The sequence below is a fragment of the Portunus trituberculatus genome, chromosome 27 (genome assembly GCF_017591435.1).
Source record: "Portunus trituberculatus isolate SZX2019 chromosome 27, ASM1759143v1, whole genome shotgun sequence".
In the NCBI taxonomy this organism is placed as follows: domain Eukaryota; kingdom Metazoa; phylum Arthropoda; class Malacostraca; order Decapoda; family Portunidae; genus Portunus; species Portunus trituberculatus.
The window spans coordinates 5,222,824-5,245,343 of NC_059281.1; the positions used below are offsets into that span (position 1 = coordinate 5,222,824).

The 22,520-nt window shown below is 38.0% G+C and overlaps 1 protein-coding gene across 1 annotated transcript in view; it reads right to left on the bottom strand.

The window, feature by feature from the left end:
- Positions 1 to 4,132: 4,132 nt before the first annotated feature.
- LOC123509708 (zinc finger E-box-binding homeobox 1-like) overlaps positions 4,133 to 22,520 on the bottom strand; it is a 51,527-nt gene continuing 33,139 nt past the window's right edge. The window contains exons 5-6 of the mRNA XM_045264212.1: positions 6,447 to 6,575; positions 4,133 to 6,190 (exon numbers count right to left, since the gene is read on the bottom strand). Coding sequence (XP_045120147.1) covers positions 4,943 to 6,190; positions 6,447 to 6,575 — 1,377 coding nt within the window. The 3' untranslated portion in view covers positions 4,133 to 4,942. The remainder of the gene's footprint in view (positions 6,191 to 6,446; positions 6,576 to 22,520) is intronic.

Genomic DNA, 22,520 nt, shown 5'->3' on the forward strand with positions numbered 1-22,520 from the left:
GTACACTTTTGGCACACCCTTAAGTATGGTACTGCTGAAGCATTGACATATATATATATATATATATATATATATATATATATATATATATATATATATATATATATATATATATATATATATATATATATATATATATATATATATATATATATATATATATATATATATATATATATATATATATATATATATATATATATATATATATATATATATATATATATATATATATATATATATATATATATATATATATATATATATATATATATATATATATATATATATATATTACAATTAATACGTATAATCAGTTAATACGTATATTCCCTGAAAAAAAACAGTTAATACATATATTACCTGTTTCACTCAGGGAATATACATAATACCTAAAAATTTCAGTTATTATACATATTACCTGAAATGTGGAGGCATTTTTTATACATATTCCCTGAAAAAACCAGTTAATACATATATTACCTGTTTCACTCAAGGAATATACATAATACCTAAAAATTTCAGTTATTTTACATATTACCTGAAATGTGGAGGCATTTTTTATACATATTCCCTAAACTGAAAATTGAAGGGGTGAAGTGAAAGCTGTTGTCACTTGTATGTTCACTCACTCTCCAATAGGCCTATGAACAATATGACTATTGACTACTGCCCTTTGTGAGTGTGGCAGTGGACCAGTTTTGGTGCAGGAAGTGGTTGGTATATGGTTGTTCGCAGTATGAGTAAAAGCATCACGTATCTTTCTTAGTTGTGAGCTAGGCACAGAGAGCTGGTTATGTGCTTCGCGATCGGGAAGGCATTTGGTTAAGTAGCGAGAAAGAAGGAAACTCGAAATAAATGGTTCGAGACTATGAACCTATGACTGAACGGAACACACGGCAAGTCGGCAACTGGGCCTCAGTATTACCTACGTTGTTACCTGCCAAAGGTAAGGAATATATTTGTTACTTATAATTATGTTATCACTACCGATGTCCTCCCTTTTCTACAAACGTTTTACAAGTATCTCCGTGATAATCTGGAAGGACAAAGACTAATAATAAGGCCAGTGTGTGTGTGTGTGTGTGTGTGTGTGTGTGTGTGTGTGTGTGTGTGTGTGTGTGTGTGTGTGTGTGTGTGTGTGTGTGTGTGTGTGTCGCCAGCTCTTGTCTACCTACATAAGGCTGAGGGCCTGACCCACTCTGATGTCATCACTAATATAGCCAATATACCCAAACCTTCCGTTCTAGATGGGCTTGACTCATCATCAAGTGAGAGACCTTCTTTATTTATTTCTCTTTGTTTCAGTTTGACTTGTGACCTGGGTAGTGAAACCTTCTAAGTCTCTGATTGTAAAATGGATTCTGAAGCCAGAAGAGAGCAACATTTTGTGGAAGAACTAAAAAAGTGGCATAGCAAAAACAAAAGAGTGCTAATTACACGTGATGAATATTTTGAAACAGTAAATGAATTAATTACCAGCCAGGAGACGAAAGTCAAAAGCCCGCGCCAGTACTATCTAATAAAAAAATATGAGCTGCTGAACTGTGGTGACACTCAAAAACTGATAAGAAAACGCAAAGATGAAAACTCTGAACCAGTATACTTTGTATTCATTGAGGAGACATTTAGTATTCTGAAAAGGGCACACATTTTGACAGGGCATGGTGGCCGAGACAAAATGATAAAAAATCTGTCACAAAAGTATGCGAACATCACACAAGAGTCCATTAATCTGTTCAAGGCTGGATGCATTGAGTGCCAGAAGAAAAAGAGACGACCTACCACTAAAGGGACAGTTGTACGACCAATCCTGACCAAAGAATTCGGAACTCGAAGCCAAGTTGATCTCATTTATATGTAATCAATGCAGGGGCGATTTTCTTGGATTATGGTGTACCAAGACCATTTGACAAAATTCATTGTTCTTCGACCCCTTACATCAAAGCGTGCAGCAGAGGTAGCCTATCAACTTTTGGACATTTTTCTGTTGTTTGGTGCTCCTCAAATTTTGCAAAGTGACAATGGGTCTGAATTTACTGCTCAAGTCATCGAAGAATTGAAATTGCTGTGGCCCTCACTTATTATGGTCCATGGAAAGCCCAGGCACCCTCAAAGCCAGGGGTCAGTAGAAAGAGCGAATGCTGACATCAAGGAAATGCTGACAGCCTGGCTTGCTGACAATGAAACCACTGACTGGACTGTTGGTTTGAAATTTGTCCAGTTTTATAAAAATTCAAGTTTCCACAGTGGGATTAAGAGAACACCATTTGCAGCATTATTTGGATCGGATGCCAATGTCACTGTTCCAATCCCTAATGTTGATCGAGAAAGAACTGATCCTAAAAATTTTATTGGAGTCATTGTTGAAAGAGATTCACAAGAGCTGTACAAAATTGCAACCAAAAGTGGTGTGCTAGACGGAAAATTTAGTAGAAATCAATTTGACATTTGCGGGTACGCTCTGTACTCCATTGAAGACATGGATATGCAAACGACACTTCCACTGAGAAAAGCAGTCCAGGAGGTTTCTACTTGCGGAGGTCAAGGTTTTGTGAGATGTAATTGTCACGGAACAAGAAGATGTCAGATAAAAAGATGCAAATGCTTTAAATCTCAGCTGAAATGTAACTCAAGATGTCATTCTAAACTGCCATGTAACAACAAAGCGTAACAAATGTCACTTTTAGTATTGTCTTGAATTTTTACATATCATGTTTTACGAATAAAGATGTGCTGAAAATAAATGAATATCATGAGTTATCGTATTTTACAAATGTCACTTTTAGTGTTGTCTTGAATTTTTACATATGTTTTATGAATAAAGATGTGTTGGAAATTTTCAGTTTAGGGAATATGTATAAAAAATGCCTCCAAATTTTAGGTAATATGTATAATAACTGAAATTTTTAGGTATTATGTATATTCCCTGAGTGAAACAGGTAATATATGTATTAACTGTTTTTCAGGAATATACGTGTTAACTGATTATACGTATTAACTGTAACTATATCTATATATATATATATATATATATATATATATATATATATATATATATATATATATATATATATATATATATATATATATATATATATATATATATATATATATATATATATATATATATATATATATATAAGTACCATAAAGACGCTGACAGGATAACACAGTGAGAGGGAGTATAAAGTGCAGTTATACATAATGTGTCACATCATCACATACTACATCAATAATAATGATGGCACATGCATAATGCCTTGATTGAAGTCGGTGTGTGGTGGTGTTATTGCTGAAAAAAAAATAAATAAATAAACTTGAGACAATGCCATGGGTTAAATCATTAGAAACTACAGTAAAGGTGATGATACGTGATTAATACTCTGATTTACTATATGAGTGTCCTCAGGTGCTGGTGTCATGACTGCTTTGAAAAAAAATGAACACTGCTCTATGGTTCAAGTTACATAGTTAAGAACCAAAGACACAATGGAGAAAATGCATGGAAGATAATTAATACAGCTTGCATTGACACAGCCTACACCCATGGAAGATGCTATGGTTTATGCTAAGATTAATGAGAGATCAGTTATTCTTCCACACTTGCTTCCTCCATATTCTGCATTTCCCATGAATCTTACCTTCTCAGAATTGGTGACAATCTTACAAAACACTGTCAGGAAACTTAAGACTGATGGAGAAGACAAGACAGTAGAAGTCTGTGATTAATCAACTGGCAAAGTGACTTCACCTCAAAACCTGAGCTTCCCAATGACACAAAACACTACACAGGAAATTGGCATACTTAAGTATGAAGAAATTTGGTTTGAGTTAACCTTGGCACATCTTTGAGTATATGAAGTCATAATTACACTCTTGATATTAGTACACTGAAGACATTGATTTGACTGGAATCTCTGGTGGCACGCTAAATAAGTCAAATAGTGAGTCTTATCAAACAGCAACATTTGTTTTGCACATTCCTCTGATGCAAGGAAAAAACTGATGACTCTTATTTGACTTGACTCACTACTATATACCACCTATCATCTTATTCTAAAATATTAGTATTAGAATGATTATTTTGAGATCATCAGAGAGAGAGAGAGAGAGAGAGAGAGAGAGAGAGAGAGAGAGAGAGAGAGAGAGAGAGAGAGAGAGAGAGAGAGAGAGTGTGTTTAGTACATACTGCACCAATAGTACATACTGCACTAAAATAATCAAAGCATATTTTCTTTACGACTTTCCGTAACACAATGATCCTAATTAACGAGAAGCTTGTAATAGAAAAATAAAAAGGAACTATTTGTGACCTTTTATGTTTTTTTTCTCCTCTTTCCTTTAGCTGAAATTCTTGCAGACATCATAAAATTTCACTTTTAGAACATAGAAGATAATTTACACAATCTTGATGTCATGCAGGGTTTCTAGGCACTAAAAGATCTTTGATTCCACACTAATATTCTGATCCTCCTTTGAGTATAAGACTTAGAATTTCAGCTCCAGTTTTCCTCAATATCCACTTCTTTTATGATACCCTATTGTGTATGGGCATTGTTAGAGTCTGAGCCATTAGCTGAGTGATATATCATATTCACTTCACTGTGTTTTAATTTTTTTTCATTAAGTTAAGTCCTGTGACATACTAGAAATGTATTAGCTGTCAGGTTTTATAAGGATTCTGTCAACATATCGAAGAACTTAAGAATGATAAAAAAGCAAAACACAGTGGGAGCATTAGGTTAGTCCATATCATTATCAATTAGTTTCAGACAATCTCCATCTGTCTTACCATCACTAACAATGATCCACCTTCCTGTTATAATCACCACTCCTCCCCTTGGGATTAAATCTCTTTATCATTTTTCACGAACTGTTCCCTTTACTAAAACAAAGGCTAACTAACTCAGAACACTCAGACTAGCATCCCTTACTCCTACTAGTAATAGTTATGATCAGGGATTGACTTGACATCAATGCGAGATGAATTCCGGCAAGAGTAAATATGTTTCTTGAGTTTCTTTGCATCTGGAAGCACCAAGGAGCAGTGATGGCAGGCTAAGACTCTTGGCATACGCACGCTACAGGATTTCACTTGGCTGGCGATGGCAGTTTTTGCTTTGCTAGCTCCCTTTGTGCTGACTGTGATGTTGGAAGCAATGTAATGTACCGGTATCTTCTTGCTATCTTTAGCGGAAAGATGATGTGTCTTCCGCTCTCTCCTTGTTGGTGAGCATAGTTGTGGTACTTGCAGTAGTGGTGACGGCATTTTGTGTGGTTTCGCTCGTTGTAATATTGATGGTAGAGTGCGTATTCTTGGTGTGGAGGATTGTAGTGATGACAGTGGGTGTAGTTGTGGTAGATTTGATATGGTGATGGTTCTTGTTGAGTGAGGACCTGATAACATTTTTATAACTTCTATTGAAGGTGATGATGGTGGCAGTGGTGTTACTGGTGAGGACATTCTTGAGTCTACTGAAGGTGAGAGTGATGATGTGGGTGGTGATGGTAATATTGTGATTGTACTTCTTGATGGTGAGGCTGTGATTGTACTAGATGATGATAACTGTGGTGAGGATGCCAATGAGGGCCTCTGTGATGGTAATGGTGACATGTATGAAGTGGGGAGTCCATGAGGTATTGGCAGTGAGTGAGGCTGAGTGTCAGTAGTTTCAATAACTTCTGGTGCATAATCTACATCAAATGTAGATGATTCTTCACTATCTGAGACTATGGCAGAAGAAGAGGAGGAGGAGGAGGAGGAAGACAACAAAGGAATTGAAGCATTTCTGATGGGTTCTTCCCGAGTGTTGGGCACAGACGATGTGACGTTCATTTCAAGACCACATGGGGTGTAGCTCAACCTGCCAAACATCATCGGGTTCTGTGGCTCTTGCTCCTGTCTACCTTGGTGACCTTTATGTCCCTTATAGGGATGCCTTTTACCTTCCTCATGCTTTTCCTTTCCCTGAAAGCCAGAGGGAGCATTAGTACCCTGTATGGACTCTTGTATCTTTTTCTGTGGCTGAGGTTTCTGGTTTGTGCCATGGATGATCTTGTTCCAGCTTGTCTTGTATACAGGGATGATATTCATGATCTTGCCCTCCTTCACCATGGAGAAACCTGCACTAGAGCACCACCTGGGCCTGTGCTGCGGATTCAGACTCACACACAGTGGCTCAGTAATCTGTTGGAGAGCATGAGCATTATAAGGCAAATGTTAGCAATGCATCTTTTCTATTACTAACAAAGTACTACACTGATTTCTAAATCTCTTGAAGTAATTTGGTATACAAAACCAGAAAAGTTGTAGCCTCATCCTGTATTTTCCCTTATCACCACTTACTACTCCCTTATCTACACAGCTGCTTAATGATTAAAAAAGCTTACTGGACAAACATAAAGGAGGAAATATGTAAGTGAAACTCCATTTTTTTCATTACCTCATGAAAGGCCTCAGGTGAGTGCTGGGACTGGGAGGGCTGCATGTTTGGAACTGGTCTGGCACCAAGTGTTTCCTTCCCACCACTGCTACTCCTCTTCTGCCACATCCCTCTGCTGGCATCAGCTCTCTGTGGAAATATGGTAGAGTCCCATTTAACAAATAATTACTATAGGATGATTTCTTTTGATAGACAGAAAATGTGTATCATTATGTGTTTGGACCAGATACATGAGGTATACAGTACTGTGTTTCCATATCTGTGACTAAGAGGGATGGAATGAAGAAACTAGGGATTTCTTTCTCTGTGTTTGTTACCATGATGAGACACTGTGGTGACAAGGTGTAAAAAGGTCATAAAAAATCATTTCTATGGTTTTAATATCTTGGGCAGTATATTTTACACCTCCATGTCAGAAGCTCAAATCTTGGTCAGAGTTCTCTTATGGCTAAGATTTTATCTCATAAATTTATGTTCCCATGATGCTCCATCAGGGAACATGACAACAAGTCACAGATATGAAAGATGACCACCACATCACCAGATGCCTTGCATCATTCACTGTTTCTGAGTGAGATGATGCATTGAGTTTATATTCAAGTTTTTAGTATCAATGGTCACTTCACACTTCGTAGTCGCATAAAGAATGAAAATTAGGATAAAAAGTAGCTACAAATCCACTGATTTAACATACAAAGTGCATATGTGAAGAAAAGAACAATTCAAAATGTCTGTATTGTCTTCAGTGCTCTATTCTCATTTTACACTCATAAAAAGGAGACAAATTTCAAATACACATACAAAAGAAGTAAAAATAATATAAGCAATAATAAATTAATAAATGGAGATAGAGAAACATCAATCTCAAGGAGGAACTTTTAATATGGTTTTCTTTCATTGGATTCTCATCATTTACACTCACACTCCCTGACCAAAGATTCACAGGACACTGATCAACTCCATGCAACTAAAGATCTAAGAGACAGTCTGCCTCATACTGGCACAGCCTAAGTCCCTATGAGCGGAGACAGCAGGAGCTACACTCGCAATACTAGATGTCACCAAAATACACGACTTCACAGTAGGTACAAAAAAATAAAGACATGTTTATATATAAATAAGGTTATCTACAGAGATTGCTGTATGTACACACACACACACACACACACACACACACACACACACACACACACACACACACAGAAGCTCTATAGTGAAGTGTTTCATATGAGTATTTATTTTCAAGTAGGATCATTATGCTCACTTTTTGCAAATTATGACTATTATATGATATATATATATATATATATATATATATATATATATATATATATATATATATATATATATATATATATATATATATATATATATATATATATATATATATATATATCTTTTTTTTTCCCAAGTCCAATATCATCTTCTCTTGCCTGAAAGATTCTAAATTTTGGAATGAGAGGAAAAAGACATAAGTAAATAAATGAACCAGTAACAAATGAATAAATTAATTTATATGAGTACATAGTCTACTATGCACAGCAAAATTTTGCATATAAATATATAAATAAGCTTTCTCCCTTAATTGTCATTTGAATTTGCTGTTAATAATGTGATTATATTCCAAGTAATAACTAGGTATATAACAATGACCTGTGTTTATCTCTGAGTGTAAATTGTCATGCAAGTCTAGACATAATGGTACCTGAATAGTCAGACATACAAAGGTATCATACTTACATTATAAAGCCTCTCTCTTTTGTAACCAGTCATACCTCACTTGATTGGCACCATCAGCATATCACAAAAAGAATTTCATTGAGATCTTACATAAAATTCATGATATGTTTCATCATTACAAGTACATATCAATAAATAAATAAATGCAGATGATAAATTACATGACAAAGCTTATCAAATGTACACTCTGCCACATGATTAGACTGACAACTAAATAAATTTTGATATTAACTAAAAGCATGAGGAAACCTGAGAAAAGTTGCATTCCTTCATCTCAATTCTTGCCTTGTGGGATGTGTGGAAGATGGATTCCTATTACTAGAGTCCCCTGATGTCCCTTAAATAAACAAAGACATTGAAGAGCTCTGCTTTCCCTCCTATGCCCTAAGTGGTCATCAAATGGATAACAACAGTGTACTGAGGACTCTCACCATGGAGACTTTTGTTAGTTTCTGATCAATTGGAATGGTTATCATAGATAAGAAATCTATATTATAAGAGACTCTATGTTGCACATTAAATTTCTGATGTTTCATTGCACATATGTGCACATAAATAGGTAAACAAATATCAGTGCATTTTCTGTTTTCATTCAAGCTTTCTCCAGCATATATTCATCAACTTTGTCTTTATAATCTAAACTATTTTTTTTTTTGTACAATTATGAACTGTGTCTTTTATATTTCTTTAGTGTAATCAAAAGTTGGCACTGCAATGGATGCTGGAACACCTTCCCCCGGCATCTCAACGTCAGACTGACACATGAAACATAAGAAAAATTACATTTTTGAATAAGCGAGCAAGATGGTAAGGAGACTCAGACTGTATGTAGTAGAAGTATGCAGTACTTCATATTCCCTTATGCTTCAACAACACAATAAGTCTCTCTGAGGAAGCCCTGTAGTTGATAGTAAGAGAAACACAACAGTACTGCTTCAACCTTATTTTTCCTGCCATCTTCCCCACTTATGTCTCATTTCTGCCTATCACCACTAAGTAAATTTTCGCACAAGCTACAGAGACGCCCATTCACATGTTGTGGTGCCGTCTGATGTGGGAGTTTAGGTTACACTTCTTGGCACACTTGAAGTCACAGTAGGGACACAGGTGTGGCTTCTCCCCTGTGTGGGTATAGATGTGTTCCTTCAAGGCCACCTTCTGTGTTGTCCTGAAGGAGCAGTAGGTACACGCATATGGACGCTCTCCTGTGTGGACCCTGATGTGTGTTTGGAGGTGACTGAGGCACCGGCTGATCTTCCCGCAGTATGGACACACAAGACGAGAGAGTCCATCCCCTGTGAGGGTCCCCATGAGGAAATCCTGCGAGGAGCCATCCGATAGCTCTAATGACGTGTTAAGCGCAGTGTTCCCACTCAAGGACGAAGCAAACATGGAATTACTGGAGGAACCTGATAAGAGTGATGGTGGAACAGCACTGCCACTGATAGATCTCTGAGTTGTCAGTTCGTGGGTGAGCTGTGAGAAGGAGCTGCTGCCTAGGGAGTTCTGAGTGGTGTGTGGGTCTAGTGGGTGAGGTGGAGGGTGGTGCATGCCTGGTGTTCGGGGCACATCGACTGCCTGAAGAGAGAGAGAAAACAGAGTTGGGGCCTCCTGTCATGATGCAAACTCATTACCTGTGCAAGTTACAGTACACAGAGTTATTCTATGTTAACTCAAAGGTCTACATAAGGGAAGGGTAACTACAAGCATGCTCGGACACACTTCACCTCATCTTCGTGTGATCTTGGTCACTGATTAATTTCTTTGTGGTAAAATCATAAAGTATCATTTTTCATATCTTCTTTAATGCAAACATTTTCATCTAAATCATCAAAATGTAAACAAAAAGAAAACAAGAAGATATTTTAGCATACAATTATTTGTGGCCCAGTCCTTCAGTTTAAAGTTCACAATGCATCACCAAAAACACAACTAGTCTTCTTTTCATCAAACACTGATATACTATTCAATGAATAAGAATAATTTGTAAAGCTTTCATTAGTTTATTGGTTACAAAGAGGACCTTTATTTTCAGTGCAAATGGAATATCATCAAGTTTATAACTCCACAGACTCAAATACCTTTTGCTTTAAAGATATAAAAAGTACATGAATTATTAAGATAAATTCATCTTTACATTGCTGATAACATTTCATGTCTTTATCATATTTCCCAAAAGTTTTTGGTTTAAAAAGTGAACAGAAAATAAAACAATGAAAGAAGCATTTGCCATGATCTTCAAAGATCCGGGAATCCTCCAGGCCATGTGTGTCTATCATAAGCATACTCTTTCAATCATCCCAACAAGTCAAACACAGCCATTACAAGATAAGAAAATATCTTTACCATCCCATCACAGGAATGACTGGTGAGGAGGATGAATGTGTTGCAGAACAGCAACATCAAACAAAAACACTGTCTAACGAAACGACTGCTTGAAATATAGACGTCACAAATAAAACTATGCGATTGACAAGTACAGACTCACTCAACAATATACACAAATAAATGTTTCCACTAAATCTTGAAAATAAAATTAATAAACTACTTAGTTGACTTAGAGTTTTGAAGAATGTATCTTTGAGACCATCCTTCACCTTTCCTTCCGGTGTGTGGGAAGCATTCTCTGCCTCACTTCATGGCACATCACAAATGAATCACATCTTACAAGTATATTCAAATCATGAACTTTTGAAGTCACATATAAAAGTGTAGAAGATTAATTAACTATCCGACCACAGAGGGAGAAAATAAGCATGTTAAACAAAATGATGACCTTCTGTCCCTTGTTGCCATATAAAGAATTCAGAATTAGCATTTACAAATAGAATCTAAAGATATATCAATAGAAAAAAAATGCAGTGATTAGGAATAAAAACAGTAAATAAAGAGAAAGTTGAACCAAATTTACATTCTTTACTTCTCTGATTGTTTTTTAACAAACATGTAACCCATTTGTAAATTGTAATTCGCCTGTATCTGTAAGTACATCATTTAAGGCTAATTCATTCGCCATTAACCTTTACTCTTCCCACAAGTATAAAGTTATTATATTAGCATGAACATGGGTGACATGGTTGAACCTCCCCTACAATACCAGGGATGGTGGAGGGTTTCATTGCTGGACTCTGGTTTACCACAATTATGACACTTCCCAGACATTTAAAAACTATTGCAATCCATAGTGAAATATATGAGTGTTTTGATGCTTTTCAGACTAGTTACAGCTTTACATTTTGAAGTGAAGTGAATGATGTAAATATTTTGACTTTCTGAGTTATTTTCTATATCTATGTACTACACTAAATGTTTGAGTTGGAATAGAATAACTGGGTATATTTTGACTTGATGAATGATTTCCACATGATGCTTCAATGCCCCATGTGCTCTTCCCTTTCACTTGGTGAGAACATTTATGGGCAGCCAGCACATTTATTAGGCTCACAATAATGGTTAAATATGATATGATTCTCAATGGGATGTACGATATTAGTGTTGCATATGGTGTTTTTGTTAAAGGAATATATATGGCTTTGGTGATCATAATCTAAATAAGAAAGTGTTTACAATATTTGTAAACATTACTAGAAAACAGAATGAAAATATAAATTTTAATATCTGAACAGAAACAATGGAATTTTATTTAGAATGAATGGTAAAACTAAAACAAAAAGTAAAAAGTCTGAAAAGCAAGAGGTAGAGAAAATAGACATACATAAATCTAACATAGTCTGAATACAAAACGATGCTCCTTCGTATAAGTTTGTATCACTAACAGTGGAATGGAAATAAAAGACAAAAGTATGAAAGAAAAGGTGAAATATAGAAAAGAAAAATGTGAGTATGAAAAATAAGGTAGTAGTAGTAGTATATAAAACAAATATTATATAAATCTTACTACAATACAAACACAAAATGATATTCCTCATAGCTTTGTGTAATCATCAAGGGCACTCACTTCACTCATCACTCACAAACTGCTTCACTACATGTGACTTGTTCCTGAATTTTTTTGGCTGTCATTTACTCAGCCTTGGAGGAAATGCTGCTCCATTTTGCTAACATTACTCAACATCAAACTCAACTACAATTCCTCCCTATGATCTAATGGATAAGGAATACTGACCTAGGTATACAGAAGACACAGTAACACCTCTCTCTCTCTCTCTCTCTCTGAGTCACTAAGTCAATAAATAAACTACACATTTTTCTACACTTCAGTTATACTGTTTTCCTCTTTTTCTATCTCTGTTGTTATCTACACAGTTACACACGAAACTACTGATAACTCCTTTCTTTATATACGAGTACTTTCTATGCTCTTCTCTCAACAGCATTATTTTCCTCTTTTCATCCTCTTTTTTTCTTCTCTATTCAAACTTGAAAGCTCACTGTCAAATCAAATTATTTCTTACAAAACATATTTCAAATTTCCCTTCCGAATTATAGTTTATCTTCTTTTCACCATCTTCCATTTCACTTCTGTATATGATGTCCCTTCAGAAACTACATACACACACCTTGCTAAACACTCTTATCTATATCTCAACAACACCGTCCCTCTCTGCTTTCCTATCATCATCCTCTCTCTACCCTTACCAACAGAATCACTTGGGTAACTTAAGCAACTTCTCTCTATACCTTATAAATATCCTTCTTCATAATATATTCTCTTACCTTCACATTTTTCAGCCTTCCCTTCCATCCCCAATAGCTGCCTAACTCTACCTGATAGTACTATATAAGCCTGAACACCCACGACTAAATAAATGACTACTTTACTTAGGGTTCTGTTTCAATTCCCATGGAAGTGAGCTGTATAATATACCCTGTGATGGCACTGTTTGTGTTTTTTGGTATCGTGTGTGTGTATATGTGTGTGTGTGTGTGTGTGTGTGTGTGTGTGTGTGTGTGTGTGTGTGTGTGTGTGTGTGTGTGTGTGTGTGTGTGTGTGTTGTCACAATACAAAAATAAATATGGGTCATTCTCTAATAAGTGACATACAGATTACTCAAGACTGATTATTTTTTTTCTCACATCATATACGCTTCACTGCAACACAATACTTCTTACACTCCAACAAAGAGAATGTAGCAGTGGTACATACATACATTTTCCTCACAACTCCTTTATAACATGCAGTAATATTCTTCCCAGCACTCACAATTACAGCAAGAGGCATCCAACTCCATAGCATTATTTAGTATAAAAATCAGTCCACTTTCTTGGGATGAGTGTGGCTGTGAAATGCAAAATATAATGCAGTGATCTTGTTTATATTTAATTTTCATAGCTTTATTTATGTATCTATCTATTTTTTTATGTATGGGTCAAGTTGGTTATCATGTTAATCTGATTCTTTTGGTGCAGCTCACGTACAATAAAGCTTTCAGTAACTCACAAATATGAGGCACTTTCATAGTCACTGCAAACATTGTACTTCTTAAAATAAGAACAAAGAAACTCTTATTTAAAAAGCTTTCTTGTGATGATGCCACAAGTTAAATTTCATAAGATTTTTCTTACTTTGCATGTACGTACAGTACTTTTATCACACACACACACACACACACACGCCCGGTATCTCAGTGGTTAGAGCGCTGGCTTCACAAGCCAGAGGACCGGGGTTCGATTCCCCGGCCGGGTGGAGATACTTGGGTGTGTCTCCTTTCACATGTAGCTCCTGTTCACCTAGCAACGAGTAGGTACGGGATGTAAATCGAAGAATTGTGATCTTGTTATCCCGGTGTGTGGTGTGTGCCTGGTCTCAGGCCTATCCAAAGATCGGAAATAATGAGCTCTGAGCTCGTTCTGTAGGGTAACGTCTGGCTGTCTCGTCAGAGACTGCAGCAGATCAAACACACACACGCACACACACACACACATACATATACACACAGACACACTTCTTTGTACATCAGATAGGTACCTATATTGAATCAAGCGTATATTCCACACCACTCCACCAGACACCTACAACTAAACTCAAGAACTGAGCATCATTGGAGAGAGAGATCTTGCCCGAAACACCCCACCACACCACCACATTTGCCAGACAGCCTGCAAGCACAAGTCAGGCTGTGGGGGCCAATTTCAGTGCTGCTGCAAGAGTTGGAAGTCACTCGCCACTACCCCCATATCCTGCCCGGGATGCTTGAGTATGACGTGTTTCTCCACCATGTCCTTCCTTGGGGCTCGGTAGTCACACAGTTGGCAGTAGAAGGGCTTCTCTCCTGTGTGTGTCCGTATGTGCTTTCTCATGTTGTTCCGGTGACTCATGGAAAGGTTGCAGAAGGGGCACTGAAACCTACGAGTGATTTGAGGTTTCTGGTAGTGGTGGTGGTATAACTGTTGGTGGTTGTGATGGTGCACAAAGGTGGTAGAAGAGGAGGAGGAGGTGGTGGTGGTGGAGGTGGTGAGGGGCAAGAGGGCATCCCAGAATTCCTAGAAGAGAAGAAAAACCAGCTTGAGTCTACTTGTTCTTCATGTCTAGGGAGGGATTCCTGGCGCTGCTTCTTTCCCGCCACTTTACTTCACCCCAGATGTACAGTGGTAGTGGTGCTAAGAACTCGCACTCACACACACACACACACACACACACACACACACACACACACACACACACACATACATTATATTCACCAATAATGAGTCCCCTGGAGAGTATTCTGCAGGTCTTTTCCACACTGCCATCTCATCTATGCACAGAGCAAGAAATACTGGTTTTATTGTTGATGTGAATGAAAAAATAAATAGATATAAATAGATCAATGAATACAAAAATATTTACTTTGATGACTTTTTTTTCCACTATAAGATTCTATCGAATAAGTTACCTTCACTTCATCAGTGTCACTATATCACTGCAATAATCTCCCCACACAAGTAATTATTTCTTTTTATTGTGCATTTGACAGTTTTTCCAACTGTCATTCGTAATTCAGATTTATATGCTTGGTTAATTTAGGTTCTTACTAGTTAATAATTCAAGACTGTTCTCCTTTCAATTCATAAAAATCTTTTCCAAAATACCTTTGAATTTTTTTAAGCAGTAAATTTCTTGTAACACAAAAGTGATGATCAAATTCATAAAACGAAGATGTTGATATAAAAATTCTTACTTGCACTTGACATAAAAAGTAATATAACCAAAATACAATATCTAAAAAGTAAAGAATATAATAACAAGGCAGATACAACACTTCATTGATTAGTTGAAAGATTCTAGAAATTTTATTGTTGACTGGTAAAAACATTCACCTGAGTAGCAGAAGTAGTGATCAGCCTCTCTACTATGCACTATGTGAGAACTGGATGAACAGTTACTACTGAGGGAGATGATTGAACACAAACAGTACACACACGGTCATCGGTCTTGGAGAGTTGACAGGTAACAACACGATTACCTTCAGTGTTTACAAAAATGTGTTTGATGAGGTCTGGTGTCTAGCATTCATGTGGTTTACCACTTGAATTTTCTGTGCTGCCATGTAGGGGCAGAAGAGGCAGTGGTAGGGCTTCTCCCCTGTGTGGCGACGGATGTGCACCTTGAGGTTGGATGCTTTGGACAGCACTTTGTGACACCAGGGGCACTGCCGTGGGTCTTGGAAGGGGCGCATCAGGTGTGATGGCACTAAGGCCTTTCTGCCTCTGCTTCCTCTCTGCCTCTTGGGGACTCACCACTTGCCCCACTTGTCTTGACAACTTCATGTCCCAGGCCCAGTCTGGTCTCCAGGAGGGTTGAGCCCTTGGAGGACACTCCTGATGCAGGCTCCACAATGGTGTCTATTAGTGTTCTTCCTTGCCCTCTCTGTCTCCCTGAGTCCACATGACTGATATGTGGGGTCAGCGACACCAGTGCTGACTCTGAGGTGTGGGTGAAGAGGGGCAGTGAGGAGGAGGTCTCGCCCTTGCCCTCATAACCCTGCCAGGCGGAAGTGGTGCCCGCGTCCACAAGCCGTCTAGCTTGGTAACCCGCTGAGCCACTCACGTGTCGGTCCTACAAGAGAACAAACACAGCTGTTGACCTGCCTTGTGGGAGCCTGCCACACCCAAGGACAGCCTACTAGGTATTGGTACACACTCCCTCCTGCCACCCTCCTTGTTGACATTGACACAGGCAAGACACACTGACATATGCAAAGTGACTTGAATGGCATTAAGCAAACCCAGGCATGAGTGGTTCCTCTACATTTCCCCTTTGATTGTCCACACACTTTCGGACCCAATGAAATATTACAAGTCACAACACAATGGAGTTAAGCATATGATGGATAATAAATTACATAGCTACATCTCAATGAGTGTGATTTCTTTTTTTTTTTTTAGTCTACAGCACCAAGCACTCATAAATATGAAATCATGAAAAACCATCATGTCTCTCAATGCACAATCACATATCTATTCTTGGAAGATATTTTATGCAATTTTCTTAAAGCAGTTACATTCATCGTCCCCTCTAGTGTTTTCTGTCTTTATTAAATGGAATTAACAAATTAATATTATCAAAAATGGATTTCCTTCATAACCCATGAGTGGAAGCACGCACACACACACAAACACACACACACCATGATCTACTTGTGTTGAATGAAAGATAAACAAGAGGACGCATAAGAAAACTAAAAACAATCACTTGCAGAATGGATATAAAGAAGTCAAGTTTCCTTCATAGAAGCACTGAGGCACAGAATGAACTGGAGGGAGATGTGGTGTGAGCTAGAAATATTCATGATTTTAAAGAAAAGTTGGATAAAAACAGTTATGGAGATGGAGCAATACAAACTTAGCTCTTCTCCACTCACACACACACACACACACACACACACACACACACACACACACACACACACACACACACACACACAACACACACACATACACACACACACACACACACACACACACACACACACACACAAAATGGCATTCATGATGATGGAGCTGGAGTAAGGTAAACTGACATGGAAAATCAAACAAAACTGAAAAGAGAGAGAGAGAGAGAGAGAGAGAGAGAGAGAGAGAGAGAGAGAGAGAGAGAGAGAGAGAGAGAGAGAGAGAGAGAGAGAGAGAGAGAGAGAGAGAGAGAGAGTAATACTTCTCCTAAAGATATATAACATTCAGAATGAACAACATGGTGATAGTGATGAGAAGAGAGCTAGAACTGCTGAAAAAGTGGCTACATATGGATAATGGAATGTGATAGTGAAGAGATATGCATACAAACTGACATGAGGAATGGATGCACATATGTTAATAAGGAGAGGATAATAACAGTTTAGCTAAGGTCTTCACTACAGCCAACACACATGCATACACACAACATTCACAAGCTTATGAAATCTACTGAAGCACAATGACTGCTTGCTAGTTAGAAGAGCACTAAGATCAGTCTCAAAAAATTCAGTTTCCCATCTCCATGTATATTTCAAATCATGAAAGAGAATGAAAAAGATGTTAGGTTATGAAAATAACGAGGAAAAAGAAAAAGATGGTTTTGAAATCAATACATTATCATAAAGGAGTCAAGATTAAAAAGTCATATTAATAACAAATATGCTTTATTCAGCACCAAGGACATATTATATTGTACTGCTTTTAATATAGGTGATCCATATCTGTAAATATATATGTATATAAGACATCTGCATTTGGGAAAACAATTAGAATATGTAGGTTTGTTATCTTTCCCCACACTGTTCCATGTATGTGACAGGAAATAAAACTCTTACTATGGTAACAGTCTTGTACAATCACAGTTGGAGGTCAGTCATCTTCTGCACTTGCTTCTATTGTGTCTAGCACTTTCCTTCTACCCTAAATTCATTGATCTGCTGATAATCTTATGAAATCTAATAATAGACAAGTTTTCTGCTGATCAGAGGATTTAAGCCAGAGACCAAATACTAAACACAATGGTGGTGGATGGGACAAATTTGACTTTTACACTGTACAAGCCATCTAATCCCTATCCTCTGTAGACTAACTTCTGAATCACCTTTATTTCTTCCCTCCTTTCCCATACATGTTACAGCTGCTCCTCATCTCTGTGACCCTCACAGATGACTGGCATGGCTAGAAATTGACACAAAGCTTGCCACAGCAAAGGTCCACTGCCTCCAGCACACAGCTTAAGCCTCCTCATTCCACTGATGTGAGTCAGTAAGGCAACACCCACAATAAATATGAAAACTCCAACAACAAACAGATTCAAATAGAAAGACATGGCAATGATAATGGACGATCAGTACATGATGCATATAATTACTAAGATCCCAAAACTGACAGCTTTTCCTCTGTCCCTATATCTTACAGTTTTTGTGCACTATGGTGGTGAAATCTACTGTGACTTTTCTGCAACGATCAAGGAAAATGTGAGGGTCATTTCTTTGACTACATCATTAAGTCACCAAAAAGTTTTCCATTGCTAGTTAATTGAAAGTTGAATGTAATGAAAAAGATAGTAATATCATACAACAATAGTATATACATGCTATATTAAAGAAAAGATTTCTCATAAATTATCTTTTTCTGTATTGTCTCTTACTACTATTCAAAAAAGACTTTGAAAGTACATAAAAAATTATACTTAAGTTTGTGAACAAACTTTATCTTTTGGAAGGACCTGATGGCACCAAGATGTCATTCACACTTATATTGTTTTGCAGCAATGCCCGCATCTCATCTTTGTGTCTGCTGGCCAGGTGCTGCACAACATTGGCTTTCTGAGTGGCACGGTAGTTGCAGTACAAACACTTAAAAGGTTTGATCCCAGAGTGAAGCAGCAAGTGACGCTTCAGGTTAGACACACGGTCAAAGTTTCTTCCACACCACTGGCAGATGTACCTGTTTGTACCACCACACTCACCTGCTTTCAGGTGTTGGGGGTCACTCACAGGCTTCTCTGACAGGCTCCCTAAAGTCTGCCTGGTGAGGGAACTGTGAGGTGCACAGTAGGTGAGGGAGGATCCTTCTGAGTACAGCTGGGTCACTTGCAGGTCCTGGGAGTTGCTCATTGTCTCATGTAAGCTGGTGCTCATAAACACAATTTCAGCATCATCTTCAGAATGTTGTGGAGTCTTGTACAAAGAAGATTCTCCTGATGATCTACTACCACTTAGAGCAAGATTCTCCACACTTTCCATTAGGAAGGATGTGCTCTGGGAGGCAGAGTCACCTGCCTCCAGACCCTCAGGCTGATCTGTGTTATCCAGGATGCCTTCCCTCTGGGGCTTGGAAGAAATGGCTCTCTTATAGGAAAAACGGGGAGATGTGCCCTTGCTGCCTAGGCCTTGGTGTTCCTGTTGGTCTGAATGGTGCTGGAGGTGTGGCCCCACTAGCTGGTGGACGTTGTGCCAAGAGTCCTAGAACAGACAGAAGGGCACGACTTAAGAATCCGGTGCCACTCACCTCTAAAGGTGACACAGATACAACAAGTCCTTGGTCTGTGCTTCACTTCTAATGTTATTTCTTATTCCTTTCATCTGACACCTGATCATAAAATGTACCCTTATGCAAGATCACTAAGTGATTTTGAGGAAGACTTCCACTATGTGATATGGCAGTTTTCTCATAGAGTTTTATGCTTTAGAGAACATGTTATGTGAAAAAATATCAATATATGGGAAAAATTATTCTATTCTTTGTTAATAGACAGGATGATAAAAATTCAGTTATTATTACAATTCTTTTATTAATAACTAACCCTCATGATAAATTATACCTATTAGGTACAGTTCTCACAATGTAAGTGGTACAAGTTTATCACAGACTGTTGAAAACAACAGTGTAAACCTACAATATCACAGACATGAAGTCTTCATTTCTCTTATTTTGCTACAACACAAATATTTTTCATTCTTTAGGATGTTAAGGAAATGGACTAGAACTTACTTTCACGTTTTAAAAAGTTCACTGGGAACATACTGTTGCACACCACTAACCATCACATATGTCATGGCAACTATAACTCCTTCCACCACACATACAGCACCACCTGATGGATCATGGAAACCATAAAGATGAGCTGTTTTCAAATGGTGCTTTGTACAACTATTCTACATTCTCCAGGGGCTGGTCTGTGAGATGCACTGGCCTGCTCTGGCCATCTCTGTGCTTGCTCTTAAGGTGTTGCACAACCTGCACCTTCTGGACGGCTTGATAAGGACACAGGGGACAGGCAAATGGCTTCTTCCCCGTGTGGGTCAGGATGTGGCGCTTCAGGTTGCTGCTCTTGGAGAACTCCCGGTAGCACCAGGGGCACTCATAGTGTGCCTGGCCTGCTGACACTTGGGAAAGTGCCGGGGTAAACAAGGGCATGGTGGTGCCCTCGTATGCTGAGCCACTGCTGCCAGAATGGGATCCAAATGTGACTAAGAGCGAATCCAGCTCCCTAGATGGTATCAGCGATGGCTGAGGCTGGTTCTGTGCGGAACGTATTCCAGAGGGTGTGCTTGGGTTGCCATAGGCCCTAAGGGGCGGTGGCGGTGGTGGTGGTGGTGGTGTTTTGTAGTCATGGCTGGAGAGCCGGGCAGCCTCCTAAAAAAGACAGAGGAGCAATTTTTCAAGTGTTCTGCAATCAATTATCTTTTCTTCCTGTACTTTCAATACAGATACACATGATGCTCTCCTTACAGTTCTGGACACAAGTGGCTGCCCTCCCAGTATCAATTGCATACAGTATTGCACTTTCCAGCCACCTCACTCAATATCTTTTGATTGTTTGGCAGGTTAGCTCACTTCTGTAATAGTTCCAGTGTTATCATTATTTATTTTTCGTGAGTGGCACTTTATCAAATTTCACATGATGAAATCCAGAGGAGATCAAAGAACACCATACAAAATGAGGGATGAATATGTAGTTATGACATCCTGGAGATGAAAGATGGCAGAGTATCGCATTATGAATCAATGCCATAAAAAGTCAGAGGTGATTCAATATCTACACAATTGCCTAAAAATTTGCAAATAAAAATGTTATAAAACAAATTCACAACACAGATATGCAATTAAAGAAAGCAATCTTTCCTATAGAGAATCTGTCACTATGAAAAAAAAAAAAAAAAAAAAAAAAAAAAAAAAAATATATATATATATATATATATATATATATATATATATATATATATATATATATATATATATATATATATATATATATATATATATATATATATATATATATATATATATATATATATATATATATATATATATATATATATATATATATATATATATATATATACACACACACACACACACAAATAATGAGCTCTGAGCTCGTTCCGTAGGGTAACGTCTGGCTGTCTCGTCAGAGACTGCAGCAGATCAAACAGTGAAACACACACACACACACACACACACACACACACACACCGCGTAGTGTAGTGGTTAGCACGCTTGACTCACAATCGAGAGGGTCCGGGTTCGAGTCCCGGTAAGCGGCGAGGCAAATGGGCAAGCCTCTTAATGTGTAGCCCCTGTTCACCTAGCAGTAAAATAGGTACAGGATGTAACTCGAGGGGTTGTGGCTTTGCTTCCCCGGTGTGTGGAGTGTGTTGTGGTCTCAGTCCTACCCGAAGATCCGTCTATGAGCTCTGAGCTCGCTCTGTAATGGGGAAGACTGGCTGGGTAACCAGCAGACAACCGTGGTGAATTACACACACACATACACACACACACACACATTTAAACCCTGTGAGATGCCATCACCTTTCAACATAGTTTGCATAGTACTGGTAAGATGCTGATGAGCCTTGTACATAAGTTCTCTGAATGGTCCCTTAGCAGTCAGAAAGAAGGACTCCAACCTCTACACAACAAACATAGAGCCACAAGACTCAAGCCCTTCAGACTTGTTGCTACAGTGGAGAGAGAGACATGGTGTATCAGTTGAGGTATGGTGTTAACTTTTCACACACTAGCAATTGTGCTTGCTTGGGATACAGAAATGGCCACTGAATGGGAACACAATGTATGTGTTATATTCAAAACTAGGAATCTTAACCAAGAATCTTTATGATGATATAGGAACACTTCATACTACTATACATTATGAAACCTCCACCCAAGACACCTTCCCTTTGCAGCTTGTGAGAAATGGCTCTCTTATAGGACAAATGGGCAAGTGTGGGCTCATTAGCTGGTGGATGTTTGGCAAAGAATCCTAGAAAAGATAGAAGGATCCAACTTAAGAATCCGGTACCACTCACCTCTAAAGACAACATGGAAATAAGCTCATAGTCTTTGCTTTATTTCTGATGTCTCATTCCTTTCAGGTGATGAATGTGATCCATTTAGTGGTTTTAAGGATAGATTCCATTATCTACTTCA